The 26,954-nt window shown below is 37.0% G+C and overlaps 1 protein-coding gene across 1 annotated transcript in view; it reads right to left on the minus strand.

The window, feature by feature from the left end:
• LOC121316060 (deubiquitinase DESI2-like) overlaps window positions 1-21,067 on the minus strand; it is a 47,829-nt gene extending 26,762 nt beyond the window's left edge. Inside the window, exons 1-2 of the mRNA XM_041250785.1 lie at window positions 20,673-21,067; window positions 2,270-2,342 (exon numbers count right to left, since the gene is read on the minus strand). Of these exons, the coding sequence (XP_041106719.1) occupies window positions 2,270-2,342; window positions 20,673-20,837 (238 nt within the window). The 5' untranslated portion in view covers window positions 20,838-21,067. The remainder of the gene's footprint in view (window positions 1-2,269; window positions 2,343-20,672) is intronic.
• Between the last annotated feature and the right edge of the window lie 5,887 nt (window positions 21,068-26,954).

Below are 26,954 nucleotides of genomic sequence, written 5' to 3' on the forward strand. Positions count from 1 at the left end.
TATGTTGAAAATAAAATGCTGCATTACAGACAACATGGGATACACTAAAGGTAAATAATGTGTTTCTTGTAAACACTGCAAGGGGTTCTGTAACACTTTGACGAAAGTACACTTTAAAGTGATTACTCAAGGGGCCATCTTAATAGTTAGATTCATAGACAGGTAAGCTTCATTTTAAAAAAAGGGACATACAGTACTGTAGACAAGAAAAATAATGGCAGTTGCTTCATATATTCACAGCAAGAGTTGGGCATTGGAATACACACCTACAGGTTACTTGATACCCAGCTTGTGGTCTATTATAGGGTCACAGCATTTTTATTTGTTTAACCACTTCAACACCATGATGTACGCACATACGTCAAATGAAAACCCACTTGCAGTACCATGCCGTACATGCGTACGTCAAGTTTCCCATTCTATTCTATGACTGGTTTCTCAGACTAGCGTTTCATGTTTCATTCTCCATAGGCAGTGCTTGTACTATGGAATGTGCAATGAAATTCGGGGGAGGGTCAGGTGACATTTGTATCAAAAGTCTTTCCATACGAGCAATGGGAGTGAAGTTGGTTCGGAGGATTTCGATACCAGCGACAGTGATGTTGACTTATCACTCAGCGATGACGAGGAAGAGGATGTGGAGCCAAGAACAGCACAAACAAAAGAGCAGCAGCTACTTTACTTGTAAGCCAGCTGCAAATGGGAAGCTGTTTGGTTTGAAACGGCAGTGCTGTGACGAAATACTAGCAAAATACAGTACTGGGTACAAGGCAATAAAGCAGGTGCCTGCAGCAGCCAGATCCATCACAATGCCTGCGCAAAGTAGCTGTGTACACGCATTTGTCACTATCTCATCAACACAAGTGAAGCAGAGACCGTAAAAAAAGGTGCAGGGTCTGCTATGAAAATGAAAACAAAAGAAAGAGCACAAGAAAAATGTGCAGTGGTTGCGAAGGCAGCCCCAGGTTCTGTTGTATTGAACATTTCAATAAATGGCACAGAGCAAGTCGATAATGGCAAATGTTTTGATGTTGTTTGACTTTTATTTGATAATTACTCTTTACCGATTATTATTGTTATTATCATTTTTGTTTTCATTGTGTGTGTGTGTGTGTCTCTCTCTCTCTCTCTCTCTCTCTCTCTCTCTCTCTCTCTCTCTCTCTCTCTCTCTCTCTCTCTCTCTCTCTCTCTCTCTCTCTATATATATATATATATATATATATAGATTAGATGAGAGAGAGAGAGAGAGAGAGAGAGAGAGAGAGAGAGAGAGAGAGAGAGAGAGAGAGAGAGAGAGGAGAGAGAGAGCGAGCAAGCATGGCTATGTAGTACACAGAAGCATAAATGGTTAATGAGTAAGACAGTTTAGGTCATTTATTTGTGTTTTATTCATCATACGTTAACATTTTATAGCAATTACAGGTTTGAGAACATTACTATTATTATTTTCAAAATCTGGTACCTGGGAAGGGGTTTCATTTTTACATGTGGAGTTGAAGTGGTTAAGAGTGCTGGCTGACCTGGCCTTAAGAATTTCAGATCCTGTTTATCAATAATACACAGTGCTGTATAACAACCTCAACACTCCATGTTCCCTGTCCTTAATTATTAAAGGCAACCAACTGAACCCTGACAAGGTCTTTAATGACTTAATAAAAAAATAAATAAATGAAAAAATAAAAAAAACAAACAAACCAGGAGTTGCCTACTGCTACTGTATACAAAGCCACAAAATGTACAGCTTTACAGTCGGGGGAAGAGTCAAGACTAACTGTTTTCTCATGGCAGTAGGGGTGGCTTTAGCATGGTGAAGTGAACTAACCCCTGAGAATTTTCCACATTTGTCTGCAGGCGTGTAAAGGTCAGTTTAGTGCTACCTATAGATCCCCAGGTAAGGTCACCAACTCAGTGCGCTACAGTGCCTTTTACTAGATAAGCCACATAAAACTATGTGGAGGTGATCCTGGGAATTCTGTCCAAACTCCCAGGTATAAAAACAGCAATATCAGCGAGCATCAAGCTATACCAGGAAAGGGCCAGAAAACACAAATGTGCATTATAAATATTTCAGAGCTATGCCGTACAACAAATCAATGTGTAACTCAACACTGAGGGATCCAAACAAATCAGGCGTGCCAAACTTGCTCCACTACCCAACCCCCCCACAATGCATGTTTGCATCCTCCTCACAGTATCTCAAAACAAAATGATGGTCCCTAGCTTGTGGATCAAACACAAAACTAAAATGATGTTTGACAAGCAATCTTACCTCTGCCGTATACTTCAATTCCTGAGTGAAAGACGCCAATTCCCAGCGATGTGGTGAACTCATTTATCCAATACTAAAATAGAAAAACAAACAAGAAAAATATTAAATGAAACCTTTCAAAGCTGGCCTGTTACATAATGTTAACTTTGTTTCACCTGGTTTCAACAATCTTGAGTTGAAGAATTACTTCAATGTTTGTAATCATTTTCAAATTCTGTCTATAATATATATATATATATATATATATATATATATATATATATATATATATATATATATATATATATATATATATATATATATATATACACATACACACATACACATACACATACACACACACACACACACACACACACACACACACACACAGTGCCTTGCAAAAGTATTCAGACCCCTGACCAATTCTCTCATATTACCAAATTACAAATGGTACATTGAAATTTCGTTCTGTTTGATATTTTATTTTAAAACACTGAAACTCAGAATCAATTATTGTAAGGTGACATTGTTTTTATGTTGGGAAATATTTAAGAAAAATAAAAAACTGAAATATCTTCCTTGCATAAGTATTCAACCCCTGTGCTGTGGAAGCTCCCAGTTTGCACCGATGAAAGAAATTGCCCTAACGAGGGCACAATTACCTTACCATTGGCCTCCACCTGTGACCATTAAAGTTGCTGTCACATTTTTTGGATAAAAACTCCACTGTTGAAGGATCATTGGTAAGGCTGTGAATCTGAAGGAAAATGAAGACCAAAGAGCATTCTACAGAAGTTAGAGATGAAGTAATAACAAATGCATAGATTTGGGAAAGGGTACAAAATTATATTCAAGTGTTTGGATATCCCAGTGAGCACAGTTGGATCAATAATCAGGAAGTGGAAGCTGCATCACACCACCCAGGCACTGCCAAGGAAAGGCCGTCCCTCAAAACTCAGCACTCAAACAAGAAGGAGACTTGTGAGAGAAGCCACAGAGGCCAACAATCACTTTGAAGGAGTTCAGTGGCTGGGAGTGGTGTAATGGTGCACCAGTCAACCATATCAAGAGCTCTGCATAACACTGGCCTGTATGGGAGGGTGGCAAGAAAGAAGCCGTTACTCAAAAAGTACCATCTGAAAGCACATCTGGAGTTTGCCAGAAAGCATGAGAGTGACCCAGCTGCGATGTGGGAAAAGGTTGTGTGGTCAGACAAAGATAGAGCTTTTTGGCCAAAACTCAAACCACTATGTGTGGCGCAAACCTAACACTGCCCATGCCTCAAGACACACCATCCCTACAGTGAAGTATGGTGGTGGCAGCATCATGTTGTGGGGATGCTTCTCATCAGCAGGTACTGGGCATCTTGTTACAATTGAAGGAAGAATGGATGGAGCAATATACAGGAAAATACTGCAAGAGAATCTGCTTCAGTTCGCTAAAAAACTGAAGCTTGGGAGGAAATTCACCTTTCAGTAGGACAATGATCCCAAGCACAAGGCCAAAGCAACATTGGAGTGGCTCAAGAACAAACAGGTGAATGTCCTACAGTGGCACAGTCAAAGTCCTGATCTCAATCCCACTGAGAATTTGAGGCAATATTTGAAAATTGCGGTCCACAAGCGTCGACCAACCAACCTGAACAACCTGGAGCAAATCTGCCAAGAAGAATGGGCCAAAAACACTCCGACACTGTGTGCAAAGCTGGTACATACTTACCCCACAAGACTTAAAGCAGTTATTGCAGCAAAAGGTGGCTCTACCAAATATTAATGTGTGGGGGTTGAATACTTATGCAAGCAAGATTTCAGTTTTTTATTTTTCTTAAAAAAATTTCCCAACATAAAACCAATGTCACCTTACAATAATGGATTTTGAGTTTAAGTGTTTTAAAAAAAAATATTGAACAGAATGAAATTCCAATGTACCATTTGTAATTCAGTAATATGAGAGAATTGGTCAGGGGTCTGAATACTTTTGCAAGGCACTATATATACATATATATATATATATATATATATATATATATATATATATATATATATATATATATATATATATATGTGTTTGTGTTGTGGGTTCCAAGGGTGTAAAGCAATAGAATGTCAATTGATACCACATACAGGTTATGCTTATCATGTTTAGATAGTCTATAAAAAAATAAAAAATAAACATCAAAATAAGTACAATCTTTTGGATGTGTTCATTGAAGTGCATAAACCCATTTAATATTTTAGTATATAATAAACAGCTATTCCCCATAAAATGTTTGTGTTCAATGTGTATTTCTTAGTATCAGATAATGGGTGCTATGTCGCAAAAGGTTATGATTCTGCAGTCTGAAGCAGAAGTCATGAGCAGGAAAAAAAGATATATGCCTTACAACATCTGACAGCGTCAAAGAAAAAAAAGTGACAAATTCCCTGAAAATAAAGAATTGCTAAAATATGATTTGCAGGGGAACCATAATGGCTGGAATGTAACACAGTATTTAAAACATGTTTAATTCATAGAATGTTGCATGTAAAAATGTATTCATGTGTTTTACTCCAATGATTATGCCCGCAGGTCCTGTTTAGCAGTTTAAAAAAGAACCTAGAACTATTCCATATGCAAGCAAAATCTTACACTAGGTAGTCCCGGAACAGCCTCCATAAATCCCTACGCACCGCTTATTGCTATTAAACCTGTAAATCCAGAAATATGGTTTTATAAAAAGAAATAGACAATAAAAAGACACAAGGAAGAATAAACAAACATGGTGCAATGCCTTTGGCTTCTATCACCACCCAACAATGGCAGGTTCAAAGACAGAAGCCAAATGACATGCTGCCATGGCGACTGAGATGCCTCTTCATCTCCAAGAGGATGGATCCTTAAATAGGCTAAACTACTGTCTGGTCCTTTTTCTGCAGTAGCAATATGTTGTTGTTTCCCAATTGGCTATTCCAGCTTAAGTGGACCAAGGGTGGTGTGTAACATTCATTACTGTAATTATATTTGCTGAAAAGACTTTGAAACAAGTCTTACAAATGATACGATAATGTGTCCAGGCTCAGTTTGTTCTTTGCTTTAGTAGCTTTACAAAATGTCTTATATTGCAATATAGAAAAATATGCACAGTTAAAATCAGTAAAGAACAAAACGATGGTTGACACAGCTAAAAGGAGGAATTTAAGCTGCTAACAGCAAGATTCAACTGAAGTCACAGAAAATGACTGGTATGTACTGAAATACTAAAACAAAACAGTGCTTCATTTATTATCAAAATAACAAACTGCTTCAACAAAAAAAAAAAAAAAAAAAGAGAAAAACTGGGGGAAAGTAAAGGATGAATCTGCAAGGATATTCAGGCATTTTTGGGAGACAACAATAATTAACTTTTGACATTGGCAGTCAAAGGGCCTTTGGGGGACCCCCTGCATGTGCATCAAGGTAAGTTACTACATTTATGTATCCCAAAATGCTTTGTGGTATGTTTGGAGCAATACTCAGAAAATTAGCCTGAAGGACTTGCTATCAGTGTACACTCCGCAATGCGTATTCAATTACCTGTATTCATTTGTATGCTTAAAAACAAAAAAATATATAATAATCTGTCTAAACTAGTGGGGAAAACAATGAAAGTTAAAATTAGGCAAATGCAAAAGTGAAATGCAAGTTAAAAGTAGGTTCGGTGGTGAACAATTCACGTAATTAAGGGGACCAGAATTAGGCTCAGGCAAGATATGAAGGTAAAAAACCAAGACTGTATTGTAATTAACAGCTTCCCCTGAGTTTAATTATGAAACAGAATGAGCTCAATTTGTTTAAAGGGATGTCACCTGATAAATAAAACCCGAAAACTTCACACCCTACTTGTGTGCGCTTGTGTTACTTTTTCCAAAATGCTTGTTTTATTTCTTTTTAGCAATATACACCTCTGTTAATATGAAGCATAACACATTATTTTAAAACAAAATACAGTGCATGGTGGGATACTAGCGTGTTAATTTCCACTGTTCATTGCGCTGCTAGGAACTGTAACCAAACTATTTTAATAGTGTGTGTACGCATTAAACATGAAACAGTACTTCAGTGTGGACGCTTTGAGCTGGATTAATTAAAACATTTAAGTACTGTTCTCGAGATCGGTTATGTAGTGTGGACAGGGCCTTAGTCTCTTGGAAATCTCTTTTAAATCATCATCATCATCATCATCATCTGTGCCTTCCTGTAGGACATGTCAATTTTGTGTGCCCTTCGGTATGACACACAGAAAAGGAATTTATCACAAAAAAAAAGTTCAAAACTGCTTACATCTTACACTGAATACAAATAAATGTCAATAGATTCAAGGTCACGAGAGGATATATGGCTTTATAAATGCTTGTTTGGAATCAGAAATAGAAAAAGTCTTATGTTGTGACAAATATTAGAGCGTCGTTCCATAAGACCTAGTCGTCACACCATAGGAAATACTACTTTTCCTATATGGGTTTTTAGACTCATAAGAGGCTTGTTTGATTTATAAAGGCAGTATAAATAATTTACCAAGAATTGGCGTACTATTTTAAGTGATAAATGTATCATATTTTCAAATATAGCTAATGCTTTGCTGGAAAATGTTTTATCACAACCGATAATGATGTACAGGTTTTTCATTAACATCTCTTAATCTTTACTTAATCTGTTTGCTTCCAGGTGCCCACTAGCAAAGAGAGAACAGCAAAATACTGAGCAAAGATCAAGAATGATGCACTAAGAGAGGCTTTGCTGGCACGAAGAGGTATATTATGGAGGGTTCATCGTAGACAGCCAGAGCCAAAGGAGTATTTTTATTTCTGCATCATAGACATAATGAAACTCTCCTTTTTCCCACTACTGGTACCTCCTTTGCATAGCCATGTATGGCTTATTTATCCATGTGATTTACAACAACAAGATTTCAGAAGGATGTTAGTAAGATAGAAATGATTGATGACTATCCCTTCAGTACCAACATTACTGTCTTATTTCTTCAGTTACCATGCAAAGGCAGCTAGGGAAGAAGTACAGGTATTCTCCATCAAGGATCTCACTGAAGCTAGACAGAAAAATATGAGGGATAGTTGGAGGAAATCAAAAAGATCAGAAAATAAAGATGTTGTCAGTCATATCTCAGAGCCAGAACCTTAACCTTCATCACATTTTGTGAAGCTGTCACATGATGACTGAAAAATTGTAAATCAGCTAGCATATTAATGGAGGGATACTTTTGAACCCGTCCCCCTGCAGCACATCTGCTGTATAATTCCGTTCTCCCCTAAAATACATCTTTTACTTGTGCATCTTTCCCTGTGGCATGTTTCTGATTTAAAATAAAATTTAAAAAAACACCCACACACAGACAGACAAAATTCCTTCATAATGATTAGACTACATTTAATGAAACAAATCTTTTCAGCTATAAAAGTAGGTCATATTTGTTTTCCATACTTAATCTTATTTACTGTACTTAGATACTTTACCGACTTGTTAATGTTACTGAAAATGGCTGTGAAGTGCCTAAAAGGGGGCTGGCTGTTGCCGTCCACATTTACTTTTATATTAAACATGGGTTGCTTTTGAAAAACAAATTTAAAAAAGGTATATATTTTTTCAAAATGTTTCCCCATTGTCTATCTTGTATTTCCTCATTTTTCGCATGGCAAATCATTATCTTATCATTCAAACTGTAGCATCCCATGGTGTGAAATCACAGTCCTACGGTGTGATGTTTAAAAAAACACTCACTCGTAATGAAAAGTTTACAAACAAAGAATTAAGAACAATCTTTTGCAGCAAAACTTTTACTTTTGTGGATGGAAGAAAAAAAAAAGTAAATATTATTTTTCTGCAATTTTTTTGCAAAACTCCAAAAATGCTAATTCAAAAAGAATTTATACCCTGACAAGGAAAATTTAATTAATAGCTAGTAAAGGCAATAATAACCTTGCTTCATTTTGCTTCAATAGGATTAAATACTTGACTCTCGCTCATTTGTATTCTTCAACAAAAATCTCTATGGGCCGGATCTTCGATCTTCACGCAATGTTATATATGTTTTGGAAACAAAAAAAGAGGCTTATTGCTTGTATATTTTTGCCGCAAATTGACTATGGTGATGCAGTATATAGGTTTGCATCACCATCAACTTTAGGTAAACTCGCTATATCATGCAGCATTGAGGTACAATACAAATACAAGATTTAATACTCATCATTGTATATTATACGATTTGGTAGGCTGGACTTCTTTGGCTTTACGCAGGTTGAAGCACTGGTATATTCTGGTATATAAGGCTATTCAATGTAAATTACCCTCTTATTTAAATGAATACCTTATTGCTTCCCATAGTAACCATAGCCTCAGATCTAATTATTTTTTGCATTTTAAAATCCCAAATGTGCGTACTGAGGCTGGTAAAGGATCCTTTGCTTATTATGCCCCATGGTCCTGGAATGAGTTCCAGCCCAAACTAAAGCTGCAGACCCAGATATCTTTATTGCAATTTAAGAGTAAACTGCATGATTTCGTGACTGAGAGTTGTAATTGTTTTAAATAGTTGACTACTTTTTGTGTATTTTGATTTAAATGTGACTTGCCTGTGTCTTAATTGTATTTTATTGTGTATTGTTCTTGTTGTCCAATTGACTTGCTGCTACCTGCTTGGCTAGGTCTCACTCGTAAAAGAGGTTTCAATCTCAATGTGACTACAAGGATAATAAATAAATTATATATCTCCAAGTACTGACTGTTGATCTACTAAAAAACTTTTTTTTTTTTTTTTTTTTTAAATAGGAAGATATTGCATAGTCAGCAACCAGTTTGGGGTCATACAAGTACGAATATATTTGTGCAGTTTTTGCAAAGGCTTTGTTGGGCACACAAGCCATCGTCTTATATATTACAGATTATAAAACGACTTGTGTGTCTAGAAAAAAAAAAACTGGTTTTCTGAATAAGGTGTCTAGAAGGGCTAGTATTCCGATAGTATCCTAATACTAAGTGGGTATTTGGTATCACGTTTTCAGAATACTGGTATCCAGAATACGGATGGATTCATTCAGAATACCCTGTTTACATGGCATGGAATAGCTATTCAAATTTCCCACTATTCCGAATACAACTCGAATCCTGATAGAACAGGACAACTGGAACAGGTACCCGGATAGCAATATGGGTGCAGTCAATTGCACCTACCACACATGACAGGTGCACGACCTCATAAAAACCCTGTATTATCTCCTCACTGTTTGCTCTGGTACTGGGGAATTTAATACATTCCTCAGCACGTCGCAGCAACGCGATTATGAACCGGTCGAGGTGGCGGACACGGCTGACTGGGTGATCCCCACTGTATCACCTGCTACCTTCTGGAAGTTCCCGGTAGCCAGGATACACATACAGACAGACAATACCAATTGCTCAGACAAGGCATGACTGGACAGGTTTGTTCTGGCCAGGTCATCATGCAGCATGTGGCATAAATGAGTCGAGACCATACCTGGACACGATTTGCTCATTGCTGAGCTCCTCATATGTGTGCTGAGGCCGGTGCACCCTTTCAGCATATCTTCGCCTATATCAGGGTTGCTGTTGCTGGGTGTGCCTTGCATCATTCACATCCACACGTCGACGGACACGCTGCATGCTACCCACGTTTCCCATTGTTGCCTGTTTGTAGTCAGTGCTGGAATGGTAGTGTGCGCGGAGTTAATGCAGTCTTTTTACAATCCTTATTCTGCGCGTCACAAACCTGGTTTTGTGCTTGGCGCATACCTTCAAATATACCAGGATCACGCATATTGTCGGCCACTCCCCCCATATTGCGCGATGCATGCATTTTATTTCTGCACAGAGCAGAATGGATTGTGACGTGCAAAAGGACGTTTCGAATATGGCAACTTGGCACAATTTCAGCACAACGGCCATTTGCGACATGCATACCCCTCTGCGCGGTGCGCAAACCTTTCGAATACCGGGCCCTATTTCTTTAAAAACATGGTTGTAAAACAAACTATATATGTTGTTGTGTGTTTGTAGAATGAAAACACAGGAAGCCAGGAGTTGTGTTTTAGGCACAAATGGTACTTTAATTTTAACCCTTTAATATCTGTCGTCATCTACATTTTTCTGCTTCATAACATACAATTGTTGGAAAACATGGATCGAGAATTGATTAGGGGTTTGCTACGCATGTGGACTAGCAGAGCTATACTGGTGTTCTTTTCTGAAAAGAGACTAATATTGCAGATAGCAGACTGTTTGGTTCAAATTGCATGTACTGCTAACCACTGATAGAGAAGATGCGTCTACAAACTACCCAACAATGACTGCAAGCTAATGAGATAACAATGCTGTGGACTAGAAGGGAACAGGTTCTGAGGACTTCAGAGAGATCGAAAGAGATAATGCCACTGGCATCAAAGGGGGTCGCAAGGAGATAACAAAAGGCAGATGTATGGACCTTTTGTCTCCAGGAGTGTGAAGAATGCACCGAGTTCAGAGGTTGTCACACTAGACTGCACACACAGACACACACACATTAACACTCACACAATAAATTAAATTACCTTGACCATTGGTTAATGTCAGAGAAAGGGGAGGTGGACCATCTATACAGAAGGGTATTTAATGTCATGCAAACATTGTAATGTTGAGTATTCTGTTTGTCCTGTACCTGGGACCAGACTCCCTGCATATTTCAATAAACCAGGCAACTGATTGAAGAAAATGACTCTGTGCATTTTCTTGAATCTACTTAATCACCATCTATTTTTTGTAAGTTACTTCAACAATATCGGTCCTAGTACACACCCTCTGAACTCGGCAATACAGTTAGGTCAACAGCATATGATAGTCCCTCACAAATAAAACAGACATGCAAGGAAACAAGACAGGTTGTCCAAGTTCGAAATGTCGATGTATCCAGTTTAAAACAAAACGCACACACACATTTATGTGTATTTATAAATCATCATCCTAAAATAACATTAATGTGTTCTCTATACACATTACATAATGTACAAATATAAAGCTGCAATAGGCTTATACAGTACGGTATTAGGCTATAAATCAAATTAAAAGTGCACTTTATTTTTTATTTTAGTTTATTGGATACTAGTAATTAATCAAATACATTGTGCTGATACACTGTACACATTGTTTTATGACACGTAGATAATAAAATATGACTTAATATTTCAGCATATTTTTTTAGCCTATTTCATCTACAATTAGCCCAAAACAGATCAGATTTTAAAATCCTTCTACAAGGCTCGCAATGGGCTGGCTCCGCTTTATTTGTCAGGTCTATTAATCTTTTACACGCCCACTCGCAACCTCAGCTCCACCGATCTTAGACTGTGGTGTGTCCCTTCTGCTTACCTGCGCTTCCATTGCTATGCCCCAAAACTGTGGAACTCTATTCTGTTAAAGATCAGGGATTCAGCAACTTTGAGTGTTTTTAAATCTAGTTTAAAAACTTACTTTAGAAAGGCATTTTTATGATTCCTTTTCCTTGTTTCTACATGTTATTGTTTTTGTTGAATTTCTTTGTTCTGTGAAGAGCTCTGAGACAATTGCTTTTAAGGGCGCTATATAAAATAAATATTATTATTATTATTATTGCTTATAAATACAAACTATTGACAAAGTATTATAATAAATCATGGTCAAATTTTGTCTTTAACAAACACTTTGACTATATATACTATATATATATATATATATATATATATATATATATATATATATATATATATATATTATATATATAATACATATACAGCCATACTTACGGTTGTTCATTTGCCCCTTTAAAAGGTTTATGCTCTTACGCGCATGTTTAATAATACAAAATAAACAAAACTAAACTAAACAACCAGCTTCTTCAGAGCGTTAACTACACATTGGCAGGTTTCCTGATTAGCTCGTAGGACAGCTAATAACAAAACAAACACAGTTTTAAACACAAACTTGAAACAGGACACAGTTCCTGTTTCCTTACTTTTACAATGCACAGTCGGGCACTTCACACAGTAGTTGCGCAGAAGAGAGCAACTTTCCTTAAATGCTGTGCACCTGGCTCTAATTTATAAGAGCCAGGTGCAGATGATAATTAACAATTAAATAAATTCCCTTACTCACATTTGCACGTGCATTTGGCAGAGAGGATTTTAACCACCTCAATAAAATATATATATAGTGCTGTGAAAATTGTACATTTTTCACATTGAATTTGGTCAGATCTTTTTGTGGGTTGTACAAGTATATATAGGGAGTCTGAGAGAAATAAATGACACCAAAGTTTGATGCTTCTTTCATTTGTTTGGTGTGCAAGTTAATCAAACATGCAATCTTCAGGAGTGACAAAAGTTATTGCCCCCCCTAGTTAACTAAACATAATTAATGGGACAGTTAGGGTCAGCTGTTTGAATACTTTGGTTAACAATCAGGCCTGATTTTGGCCAGCCCTGCCCAGTATAAATCTGACTAACTTTGGCCCTTACCTTCAGAGTGAAGTTGTCAGCACACAGGTTCTAGAGGCAAATCATGCCACAATCAAAATAAATTCTTGAAGACCTCCGGAAAAAAGTTGTTGATGCCTATCACTCTGGAAAAGGGTTACAAAGCCATTTTTAAGGCTCTGGGGCTCCACTAAACCACAGTCAAAGCCATATTGTCCAAATGGGGAAAGTTTGGGACAGTACTGAATCTTCCCAGGAGTGGACGTCCTGCCAAAATCTCTCCAATAGCAAGCGTAAAATCGTCCAGGAAGTCACAAAGAACCCTAGAACAACATCCAGGGATCTGCAGGCCTCTCTCACCTCGGCTAAGGTCAGTGTTCATGACTCCACCATCAGAAAGACACTGGGCAAAAATGGGATTCATGGCAGAGTAGCAAGGTGGAAACCACTGCTCACTAAGAAGAACATGAATGCTCGTCTCAAGTTTGCCAAAAAGCACCTGAATGATCCTCAAGAGTTCTGGAACAATGTTCTATGGACAAATGAGTCAAAAGTGGAACTTTTTGGCCAACATGGACCCCGTTATGTCTGGTGAAAACCAAACACTGCATTCAACAGAAAGAAGCTCATACCAACTGCCAAGCATGGTGGTGATAGTGTCATGATTTGGGGATGCATGGCTGCATCGGGACCTGGAAGACTTGCCATCATTGAAGGAACCATGAATTGCTGCTAAAGGTGGCGTAACCAGTTATTGAGTCTAAGGGGGCGATTACTTTTTCTCACGGGAGCATTGGGTGTTGCATAACTTTCTTTAATAAATAAGTGAAATAAGTATCAATGTTGTGTTACTTGTTCACTTAGAGTGTGTGTGTGTGTGTGTGTGTGTGTGTGTGTGTGTGTGTGTGTATATATATATATATATATATATATATATATATATATATATATATATATATATATATATATATATATAAACAGAAGTTTTATTTTTGGGTGTTTGTTTGTTTATATTTAACTGCAATAACTTCACTTGCTGATTCAAACAGAGGCACGTATCTCAAAATCAGATTGTTCTGACAGGTGTTACGCAGATTTCTGTAACATTACCCCATGTAATTCTGTATCACCACATTATTCCATGCTTGTGCAGATGCAATTTTTAAAAGATCGCTGGATATGCATGCATGACATTTCTGTGGCCGAGCCCCGTTGTGTTCAAGCACTGCCATGGAGTTCTGCTGCAGCTTGCAACAAATATTGCAAACAAGACAAAACAAATTGTGTGGCAAAATAAAACTGCACATTTAACACCAATGATTTTCTACAGTAAGTTCAGCCTTCTGTGTTGCTCAATATACAAAACCCTTTTCTAGAGCAGCAATATCCTTTTTGTAGCGAGGTGATCAGAACTGAACACAATATTCAAGATGAGGTCTTACTACTGCATTGTACAGTTTTAACATTACTTCCCTTGATTTAAATTCAACACTTTTCACAATATATCCAAGCATCTTGTTGGTCTTTTTTACAGTTTCCCCACATTGTCTAGATGAAGACATTTCTGAGTCAACAAAAACTCCTAGGTCTTTTTCATCGATTCCTTCTTCAATTTCAGTATCTGCCATATGACATTTATAATGCACATTTTTATACACTACCTTAAGCCTGTATCTACACACACAAAAACAACTGGCTTGTTATTGGTGTTACCCTCCAAGTTTAAAACCTGCTGACCCAGGATAAGCGGGAATCTAATGTGCCATTTACATTAACACACCCGTACCCCATGCCCTCACGGTACGGGTGTATTTACACTAGCAAATACCCGAGCCAAGCCAGAACCGAAATGTGAAACTCCAGCCTCGCAACATATCTGAATCTGGCTTGGACCGGAGCAGGCTGTGGGCAGGGTTATTGCATTTCATCATCACGCTCAAGCAGCTGAGAATCTGAAGATTATTAAGGAGAATAACATTTTTACTCTATGATTAAATATAACCTATGATTACCTAGTTGAAATGTAAAAAATAAAGTGTTGAAATGTACTCAGTCACTTCTTTATGAGTGTAATTTAGTGATCTCATACTTAACTGTAAAGTATCAGTTGTAGCCACAACTCTCAGGAAGTATGATCAGAAAGAATAAGTGATAAGTACTATGTCTGGTTTTCATTTTAGACCAAATTGTTTGAAGGATGCGTAATATGAAGTAGTTCATCATCAGATAAACATCTGTAAAAAAATAAAAATAAAATTTATTTCGGGTCAAAGCATTCTTAGTCATGTAACACAATTTAGTACACACTTTGGTAATGCTGCGCTTTAAAATCACAGTATACACAGTAATTGAAATGAAAACCAAAAATGCTGAAATGCTGCACCTCAAATGAAAAGGTATCCCTATTGGCCTGCTGTGTGAAGTCTGACTTGCCATGTATAATGCACATAAATCAGACAGGCTATTTTGGCAATTATGTTCCGAATTACATTTTCTCTATTTGATTTCAAAATTACAAAAATTATTATTAAATCACTAATTGATTGTTTATGGTTTAATTAAAGCTAAATTCCAAAAGTTATATTCTATTTTTTTGTGTGTTTTGTGGGACAGTGAGGCAACTTTTAAGAAGGGAAAGTAGATTTTTCTAGTCTTTTGTCTCATGGACAAGAAGTTTGTTTTGAAAAACTGCATACCCCTATATTATATATTTTTTAAATCACAAAAAACACAGGTGCAAGAGGTGCAAGCTCCAGAATGTTGGTGACAGTGCTGCCAGATCTGAAAAATGAAAATACTGTATTGGATTAAAGAACACACAAATGTATTTTCGTCCTTAATATATGATCATACTGTTGTTTACGGATGCTAAAATAATATTGTGTAAAGTAATGCATGTATTAATCCCATTTGTCTGATGTCATTTGTATAGAGTGGTCTTGTGGCAGAGCACAGCTCTGCTCTTTACAAATTGGCAGGGATGGGGTTAAATTCCCCTACCTGCCTGGGTTTATTGTTTTCAGGTGGCTGGGGTTGATTAGATGATTAGTTTAATTAACGATCAATCAGCACCCAGCCACCTGACATAAAAGGAGGACTCTGCTTCCCATTAAAGAGGAGGGAGTTGAGGAAGCAGGCTGGTGGTTTGTTGTGGTATTTTTGAAAGTTTGAAAGTTTTGAATCCAGTGAAGGCATTGCCCAGCCTGGAAACCTTTATTTTTGTGAATTTTGTTTTTTGTTTTATTTGTATTTAAAGATTTTTTGTTTTGCCCTTGTGCACCTGTATTTTTGTTTATTTATAACAAAATGTATTTATTTATTTATTTATTTTAACTGCAGACTGTTTCTGGGCCTCTATCCACTCGCCAGCCTGCCACAGGTCTATTTTGAAATCCATACGCTTCAACATGTTTGCAGTAATAGTATACGTTTGGGAGACAATAAAAAAAAGATTTGAGCCAAAGAGAATTTGCTGCCCCTCTTGACGTTGAAATATTGTCTGCCATTATTTCGGACGTTCCCCGTGTACAATCGCACTGTGTTGCTGAGGAAAATTAGAATTTAAACTGTTAATGGACATAGCAGCGCGGCATTATACAGATTACACAGTGACCAAATACATTTGGAACAGCAAGATGGGATGGTTTGTTTTATTTCTCGTGTAGTGCTGATGTATCCTTTAAATGGTAGTTCTGATGTTCGATACAGGTAGTCGTCCGTCGTTGCCCCCGCCCCAAATTACAGTAGCTAGATATACAGGGAAAAAGAAAGATGTGGTCATTTAAATCTCCCTAGTACTAGCCGATTGTATTAAACATGTTAAAAAAAGAGATTAAGTTTGATGTTAAATTACGTTGCTGCCGTTATAAGAAATGTAACAAAAGCAGGACATCACTTCCCACTTTTCTAGAGCTTAGTGTCTTCTGGAACAGAGCAGATCATGCATAGTTTGTGCCTAGATACATTCTTGCTTACCCATAAAAAAACAAAAAAAAAACCTTGTGTGCTTTTCAACATATAAGAATTGATCAGTGTAGATAAAAGAAAGACATCAGCCTAGGCTGAAGATGCAATTGAACCTTTATGTCAATGTATTGATTTCTTTTTACAACTGTGTGTTCATAAATTGTCTTCACGTCTTTTAGATGCACGTGATGTACTGAATTTTATTAAAGTACAAACTGAACCTGATCATATCCTCGCTTCACTGGACGTAACTAGTTTGTACACCAACATCCCACACACAGGTGGAACAGAAGCTGTTACTTTTAATCTAAACTCTAGATCTATAGATGGAAACACTCCTCCTTCGAACTTTATTATAGATATACTGGACCTATGTTTAAACTTGAATTACTTTGTCTTCGAAGGTCAATATTTCTTACAAACAAGAGGTACAGCAATGGGAGCAACATCTGCCCAGAGTTATGCTAACTTGTATATGGGATGTTGGGAAGAAAACATTATCATTGCTAAAGATACATTTTATTTGCCGTTTATTTCCCTATGGAAACAATATATTGATGGTATATTACTGGTATGGTCAGGATCCAATTCACAACTTGAGCAATCTAATGTATATTAATGCAGTCGATAGTAATTTACAACTTAAATGTGAATCAGAAAACTACACTTTTTGGATTTATTAATCTATAAGAGTATGAATACATTGCAAACCATACTTTTCAGCAAACCAACAAACCATAATTCTCTATTACTAGCAAATAGTCAACACCATGTCCTTTGATAAGAAATATACCTAGGGGCCAATGTTTATGTATAAAATGAAATTGTAGTACAGAAGATCAATATATTACTAAAATTGGAGGAAAAGACGCAAGGATATGAAGATCGTATCTTGAAAAAAAAAAAACAATGCAGGAAGTTAATTTGACAGACAGGGACTCACTTCTCAAAAAGAAAAAAGCCCAATTTCCATAATATTAATACAATTTGTTTTTCAACTGAATTTAACTATATATCGAATGATATGAAACAAATTATTTTTAAACACTGGCATATTTGGAGTCAATTATTCCCTGAAGAAAACAGTACAAGGAAAGCCTCCCGGGATAACATTTAAATGTGCAGGGAATATAAAGGATGTATTAGTACACTCACTAAGCCCTAAAATAGAACATTCCCAGCAAAAATCCTCTTCATGGTAACTATAACGTGGTCACTGCATACATTGTTCAAAACACTATCAACACAAAATTCATATCCCACCCGATATCAGGTATTAAAAAAAAAAAATAATAATAATAATCATAATCTGGTGTTTCATCAGCAGCAACACCACTGGTGTAGTACACATGCTCACATGTCCCTGTGAGCTTGTGTACATATTGGACATACAAAAAGAACATTAAAAATATGGATTGCAGAACACAAAGCTGCTATAAGAACCTGTAATCAGGATTATGCTATGGCCAAACACTACACTAAAGCTGGGCATGGATGTTCTCCACACTCACCTGTAATTTGTGGATACTTGCTTTACAAAATTTGTTTAACATTGCCTTTTTCTTTCCAATGTACAACAGTCATACACAGTACATACAGATGTGGTTAACTTTGTTATCTCTTAATCGTGTAAATCATGTATGTAATCTGTGAAAATGATATATGATGTTACATTTTAAATTAATGAACCAGATGTATATAAATTTAAAAAAAGACAAGTCTATACCTATAAATCTAAGGCTCTAACCTATAGCAATATATATGATATTTTAGGTAACGAACGTATTGTTATTTATTTGCACTTTGACTGTTTATTAAGTGTGTTTATTGATTGTAACCAGACTGATATTAAAATAAGATATTTGTGAAAGAATTGGGAATCTAATACATTGAATGTGCGTGACAATTGTATAAATTACTTCAAGTAAGATGTAAAATACTAATGATGTAATTCTGTTGTATTACATATTTTAATTGATCATTGAATATTGATTTGAGTAACCTTACTAAGACCATGTGTTTTAATTACCAATGATTAACCATCGTTATCAGGTGAGGTATATATAATACGCCCGAGATGCACCTTTTTAATATTTGCTCTGATGAAGACATGTTTTTGTCGACACACGTTGGCAAACACCGTTTTGATGAGTTAAATGCAAGAATAAAAAGTTTGTTTTATTAAATATCTGCTACAGATCTGTGTTTTTTTTGATGGGAGTTGCCGTCTTTTTTCCTCACTACGGTTTCACCGCTGGAAGATATTTATTTGATATGGACAAAGCACCCCTATTCTGAAGGAAATTGAAAAATATTTTTTTAGCGCTAGCGTGTGTGTGTATTCGTTCAAAACGGCGACACAATTGACCAATATAATAATCAATAGCCTAGCCTACTACTGTATAAGCAGTGTCTTTGATATTGAAATCTATGTGAATGAAAAGTCCACCCCATTTTTTTTAAAAAAGGGGGATTAAAATGATGCGTTTTGGTGTAATTGTAGGTGGTTTAAGCATGTGCTAGACTAGTAGTGGTTTGCTTGTAGTCTGTCAAAGTACTCCTTAGTGCAATGAAGGAGCTTTGTTTCAGCACTGCTCACAGTAAGGCAAGATCAACAAGAAGAAAAATGTACTTCTAGAGCATCAAGGCCCCAGTCAGACCTGTCACCTGGACACAGATGTCAATTCCCAGACTCTCCAGGCCAAACCAGGGCAGGTGGCAACCCTACGTGGGACTCAAAACTTTATTTAGGCATTCTACGATTTGACTGGAAGATAACACAGGTTTACTGGAGTTCACAGTTCAAAAATTAAAATCAGCTTGGTACAATAACCCTTTCACTCACTATTTTCAACAGGCTGAACAATGTCTCTGTATCAACAAGCTCACACCTGTTTTGAGAAAATAAGACTTATTACAAGTATCCATGCGGGAGAGGGGTACTTTTAACTTAGCCCTTTATTCCATCCCTTATTAGCTCTCCAAAACCAAGGCACTATAAATAGGCTAAGAAAACTTCTAAATAGTATGTTTCAATACATCTGGGGCCCACCAAGGTACACGTTTGACCAACCAAAACCCAGCAAAGCACCAGCTCTGACCAGCATACCCCAGATCTAGTCAATGGCATTCCCCTCAAGCACTGGACCACAGTGGGTAATCTCCATCACGAAACATTTTTTTATCACAATATTGTTCTGTTGTGACCTTCATGGATTTTTAAACATGTCTTAACACGCTAGAAATAAGCAGTTTAAAACAAAGGTTGTCGATTGACCGAACGGGGTGCATCACTGTACAAAACAACACGTTTTATCAGGTTTCGTAAAATCTAAAAATGGAATTCGATTGACTGTCCTTGCCAGGTGTTTTCTAACCAAAAGTTGAAGTAGGGCTTACATTATTTGCTATTGTACTGCCTCCTGTCCCTATCTGTATTGTAATTAGTCGATGTCTGTACCCTCGCTGTTGACATTAGTCGAAAAATAGTACACGTACAACCTTGGTACAGCTGGCTGCATTCTCTTGGTTTATTTTTTCGGCATCAGACTTGCACAATACCTTACGTGCAAGTTGTCCCATTAGAGTTATGCACGCTACAGTAACTATATTAGACAATCATTGTGGCTACTGGTTACAAATTTGCCAGGTTGTCACACAGCTGTTTACTGCTTTTCTGACTTCTTATTAATTTTCTTATTGTCCCATGATATCAAATAATTTTAAAGGCGCACATTGTGTAAAAACTTATCCAGTCGAGAAATATATTCAACAGATGTTCCAAATGTCCACAGTTTAACCTACTCTACCCCTCCCCCCGCCGCCAAAAAAGATGTAGCTTAATACAGTAATTATGTACATAACGTATGTTCAATTAATCTCAGCATAATAATATGGGTGCATTTGTTATAATCTGCTGCATAGTCCATTAAAGTTATTTATTGCCCTCATTTTTTTTGTTATTGTACAGATCGTGTACTTACCATATCATAAACGTTCAAAATAACCGTCTCGTTTGCCATCATATGGACGCTGTAGATACTCCTGTTGGAATTCCAGATTCTGAAAATAATCAGACTTTTTATTTCCACCTTACTCTTCACTCTGTCCTTTCCGTCCCAATAAACAGTTGTTCGTCGGACCAACATTCAGGTCCAAACAATAAAATCGCCAACTAAAACTAAAGAAAAAATAAACCAACGTAGAAATGCATACACGTGAAAAAGATTGAGATTTCCGGATACAAAGAGGGGTTTTCCGTTCGGCACTGCCATTCAGCATCCAATCAGGAACGAAGAAAAGTGTTCCAGGACCCAGAAAATCCAAAAAGGAAAAGGGAAGCTACTGTTATCTGATCTGTCCCACTGTGGTGAAGCGGCTTTTTTAGTCTCAGGAAACTAAGAGATCGGTAATCATTTTTTTTTGCCTGCTGGCAGCTGCTTGGTATCGACTGCTATTATTGGTAATCATCTGCTCGGGCCTGACATTTAGACCTCTGCAGAGATCTGTGACCATGAGGCAGAAGAAGCGAAATCAAACAGTGAAACCATTGTTTTATTTGTAGTGACAGCCAAGAAGATGATGATGATGTGGTCTTATTCAGAGTACTGTTGGGACACGCTGTTTATTGAACACTTAAGTCGAGTAATGCTAAACCTTTTCTGTATTCAAATAGTAAATAAGAGTACGCTTGATTGGTTGTGTTTTGGATTGTGCTACGTTCATTCACAATATGTGGTACTGTATTTATGAAGATTACACTAAAAGTATGAGAGAATGCGCTTATGTAAACGTTTCCCATTGTAAAAGCATGTAATAAAGCATTGTGAAAACAAGGTTTCATAGATAGGGCTTGAACTTTTTGGTTTTTATTTTCCAAACCTCTAACCCACCCCACACCCCTTAACTGTTTATTGATACTGTAGTTGCTGAACTGTCTCTGCATCCAAATAAAGAAAAAATCTATTCATTACAAACTAGGATTAAGATTTCTTCTTTGCTACAAATCAAGGAGATTTAAAACAATGGACTTGCTATCGGTGTACACTTCATACTGGGTATTCTATGCTGAAAATTTGTCAGGGCAACTGTTGATAGACTGAAAAAGTGCATGTTTGTCAGAAGGATTAAAAGATTAATAAATCTGAGTGTCATCCGCGTAGAAATGAAAACCCATGTTATGTTTCCGGATTACCTGCCCAAGACAGAGCATGTAAATACTGAAAAGGGGATCTAGGACTGAACCCTGAGGTACTCTAGAGGTCATGAAGAATATTCAACCATTGTAACAAACTGGCACCTACAGGAAAGGTAAGATGTGCCAGAGATAACAACGTCGGATTCGAAGTAGTCAATCAATCTCCACTTTAGCCATGAATGGCAGGTTGGAGATGAGCCTATAGTTATCAAGGATCTCAGGGTCCAGCTGGGGCTTTTTTAGCAAAGGAGTGATGGCAGCTATCTTGAAAGCCTGTGGAATACAGCCAGAGACAAACAACTGTTTAAAATCTCAGAGATTACTGGCCCCATGACTGGCAAGTGCACAGTGTAGTTTAATAGGCCATGGATCAAGCACACAGGCGGTTGGCATCATGGCAAGAATGAGTTTGTCAACTGAGAGAGGAGAAACAGGCTGAAAAGATGTCAATTTAACAATGTCCAGACTTACAATGTCCATACAGTTGGGACAATTGCTGACAACAGGGCTATATATATATATATATATAAACAATAATTACAAAACAACCATTAAAACACTTTCCTGGTCTTGTATGGTGTGAAAGTGCACTGGGGTGCACTGATTTATTTTTTACAATGGTAATCAGGACCTCAGGGTTACCAACACAGGTAAACAGTTCTAGTTCACATGCAAGTGCTGAAAATAATATTCAGTAACAAAAGGCAAAAGCAAAAGAGAAAATAAAACACAGTAATAAAATTACAAACAATGGTGCTGGTGCTGGTGCTGATCTTGGCAGTGTTCCATAGTCGCCGCTATTCAATGCGACTCCGGTCTTATTTGTGTGTGGCTGTTCCCTCGCTATAACTCTCAGGGTTGCCCAGACTTCCACAACTGCTTCTAAACGTCCCTCTCAGGTACATATAAATTTATAAAATGATTTGGCACTGGCTGTCTTCAACAGCCACGCTCGCTTGCTCCTTTTCCTTGCTCTAGACACTGGCAGTCTATTATGAGATGTAACCCAGTTTTTGAAACGTCCTGCTATCGTTATTCTTGGATGTTCAGGGCTGAGGAAACAGCAAAGAGTTATTTTTATAGGTCGAGCAACTCCCTAATGGCCACATCCCTACCACTCAGAGAGAGGGAGAGACAACACACCCTCACTTAACCTCTCTGTGTCACTGCCATGATCGATAGGTAGATCTTAGGGGGCTCTCTACCTCCCCCTACAGGATCATGCATGCGTCAGACAGCCAGCACAAACCTCTCCCTGTTACATCTGGTCAGATTTGTATGGTGATATCTTGTTTTTTATGAAGATGAAAGAAAACCTAAAGCAAACAACAAATTAAAGAAAGCACTAACATGGGGGCTCTCTACCTCCCCCTACAGGATCATGCATGCGTCAGACAGCCAGAATAAACCTCGCCCTGTTATATATGGTCAGATTTGTATGGTGATATCTTGTTTTTAATGAAGATGAAAGTAAACCTAAAGCAAACAACAAATTAAAGAAAGCACTAACATGCTTTTTTTAAAAAAAAATGTATTAAATGGTATGTGGTAAATGTCACCATTAGTTATATAACCATTTATGAACATTGGAGCTTTTACACACTATAGGGTCTTAAATGACTTTTTTGGATTATCGGGCACATTCAGAAAGAACCCGTGAGTCTTAGAGCTAGGATGCTTTCTCAATATGAGCAACATTTAACTTGGCACACAACTGTTTTAGTCCCTTTTGCGGTCTTGTCATTTTACTCTCTCTCCTAATGTATCAGTGAGGTCCTGTTACACACAGTGTATTATTAAACAAAAATGCTAGAATAGTGTGCATGCAAACTAAAATAAATATTTGCCTATCTGGCCAAATGGATTCCCACTGCAAACTTGTTGAGAAGTTGCCTCATTAGATGCTTTCACTGAATTATTCCTCTATGCCACTTAATGCTTGCTTTTCTTCTGTTCTTTTTTGTTTCATTCTGATGTGATGTTTATGGTACTGTATTCTTAAAACTAATACATTTTCACAAAATATGAAGTTACAATAGAATGATTTAATCTAGTTCATAATGTAACAATAAACTTTCATCTAAAAAAATCACCTAATAACTATGAACAGTAACTGTAATAATTGCCCTCAATATTATCCTAAAAGTTAACTGCTGCTTGCCTTTTTCATCTGGGTTTGGATTAATCACAGACATAGTATTGAAAATCTTCAGCTATCGGAAGTAGCTGCAGATAAGTATGTAGAGTACACCAAATGTAAAGATGGGAATGGTGGCTCTAATGGCATAAACCCGATTTTACAAAAGCTACTTTTTACAGATTCCTGACAGATTATTTGAACACCTGTGTACATCTTGCACATATAGCGTATGTTTAACTTTGGGTTGGTCGTCCATCACCTCCCTTTAGTACCTGAAGACACCTGGGCATGGAATCACACCTTTTGTCCAATGACCAGGAGAATAAAGCATGTATTCGTAGGAAGAAACAACTACCCAGCATAAAGTCTGATATATTCATGTTTTTTTCATTCAAAAGTATTTTTGAATTTTCACCAACAAATGACTATCAATAAAGCAGAGAGTCCTCAAGTAATTTTAAGGTGAATCAGTCAAAAACCTTTTCATTATGCAATGAGGTTTAAAATGAAAGGAAAGGATCCTTTTTTGAGTGTTGCCCCACCTGTGCTAGTTTACTCATGTTTACTGTGAAACCAATTGCTTTACTGATCAGTAATAAATTAATTATATTTATTCTTTTGCATGAAACAAACATTCATATATTGGACTTGCAGGGAAGGACAGTCTACTGAGCTGACATATCCTTTACATCTTGAAGATTCAAAGGGTTTTATGCGAACCTTTTCCAGGAGAATGGTGCAACCTGTCACAAACGCCATGCATGAAAGCATACATAATAGAGATCACTGACTGCCTGGCTCCAGAGAAACCAGACTGAATTAAGACAAAATCTACAGAAAGTATGGAACCTGCTTTTATTGAAGTTTAATTTTACTTATGTCAGGAAGGTAATGTAAATAATATCACTAACCCCTTGTAAGGGGATGTTATTGGGTGCATTTTTCACTGATGTTGTAACTGTACATTTGTTAGCATTAATCTAAAATGCTGTAAACAATTTTCTGGAGGCATTTCAATTTCAGATATGTTTTGGATTTTGTTTGCAGAAATCAAAAATGTAGTTTGACCACCTGTAACAAAGTGCCCGCCCCTGTGTATATTATCTGTTATGTGTTGCGTGTGGTGTGTTTAAATGTTGGTGTATAGACATTGGTACACTGGATATAAACGGGTCTGTGTAACACGAGTGTTTAAAAATGTATATGTGTATTTAGGCACGAGGATTGCACAGCACTTCACGTGCAAGTAAAATGTAGTAATATGTGAGCACGGGGAATTGCACTTTATTAATTCACGTGCTGGGATTCAAGTGAATAATTAATTGGTAATTGAATCCCAGCACAATAGTATATATAGATGCACGTTGGCACATACTGGGGTTGGGTGTTCGGTGAGCGGAGAACGGGATTGGAGACGGAGGAAATTAGTAGTAGTCTGTTTTCGTTTGTCTATTTATTTTGGCGTAGAGTGCCGTGTCCTGTGTTTTTCGTGTTTGTGTAAACCTTTTATTTTGTAATAAACCGGCGCCAACAGGCGTCTTCATCATTTCATTTCATCCGTCCTGTGTTTTGTATATTTCATTACCTTTCCTGGTTCTGACGCCGCCCACTTCGGCCGTCCCTGTGACACCACCTCATTTAAAATAATGATGGACTCAAGTGGTTTGAAACACTAGATGCAAAGAAAAGAAAGTTTGACTCAAACCAACTGAAAACAAAAGTACCAGGTAGGCCATATATTTTACTTGCAACCCCGGTAGATTTATTTCTGTAATAGTATGTGCAGTATATATAATGTACTGTATGGTATCATAACATGTCAATGTGGCACCATGATCTGTTAATTGCGTACTAAGTACGCTGTGAAAAAAAAGTGCTCTATAATAATTTTATCTTAAACAAATATCTTTTCTATGTTTTTTTTGTTTTTTTTTACTTTTGGTTAAGTTTAGCTTTTAAGAAGTAGGCATATGAGCTGACCAATTCTAGAATCATATAGTATTTTGGGAAGAAAGGGGAAGGATCAAAGCATGCGGCAGTTTGGCTCTGAGTTAACTCACTTAATATCTGCTCATGTTTTGAATGTCCCTAAAGTGCTAAGTAATTTGGCTGCTATGGCAACTTTAGTAAATCCAGAATATATCAAATGACCTTGTCAGAACTCTCTCTCTATATATAAAAGACCAACAAAATGCTCGGATATATAGTAAAAAGTGTTGAATTTAAATCAAGGGAAGTAATGCTAAAACTCTACAATGCACTAGTAAGACCTCATCTAGAATATTGTGTGAAGTTTTGGTTACCTCGCTACAAAAAGGATATTGCTGCTCTAGAAAGAGTGCAAAGCAGAGTGACCAGAATTATTCCAGGTTTAAAAGGCATGTCATATGCAGACAGGCTAAAAAAAATGTATTCAGTCTTGAACAAAGAAGGTAAAAAAGGTATTGACAATGTCGACCCAATGGACTTTTGCAACCTGAAAAAAGAAACAAGGACCACGGGTCACAAATGGAGATTAGATAAGAGCATTCAGAACAGAAAATAGGAGGCACTTTTTTACACAGAGAATTGTGGGAGTCTGGAACCAACTCTCCAGTAATGTTGTTGAAGCTGACACCCTGGGATCCTTCAAGAAGTTGCTTGATGAGATTTTAGGATCAATAAGCTACTAACGACAAAACGAGCAAGATGGGCCAAATGGCCTCCTCTTGTTTGTAAATGCCTCCTCTTGTTCTTATGTTCTTATGTCTATACAGAAAACACTGTTCTCAGTTCACAGAAACTACAAAGATAAATCCATTGTTAGAAACTGTAATCAATACTTAGAACGTTGCTGTTAGAATATGAAAAAACAGCTCTTATTTGTTCAACTTTTTGATCTGGGGGTATATAGAAGATAGAAATGTAGGAATTACATTTTTCACAAAT

Source organism: Polyodon spathula, chromosome 5 (genome assembly GCF_017654505.1).
Source record: "Polyodon spathula isolate WHYD16114869_AA chromosome 5, ASM1765450v1, whole genome shotgun sequence".
Classification (NCBI taxonomy): Eukaryota; Metazoa; Chordata; class Actinopteri; order Acipenseriformes; family Polyodontidae; genus Polyodon; species Polyodon spathula.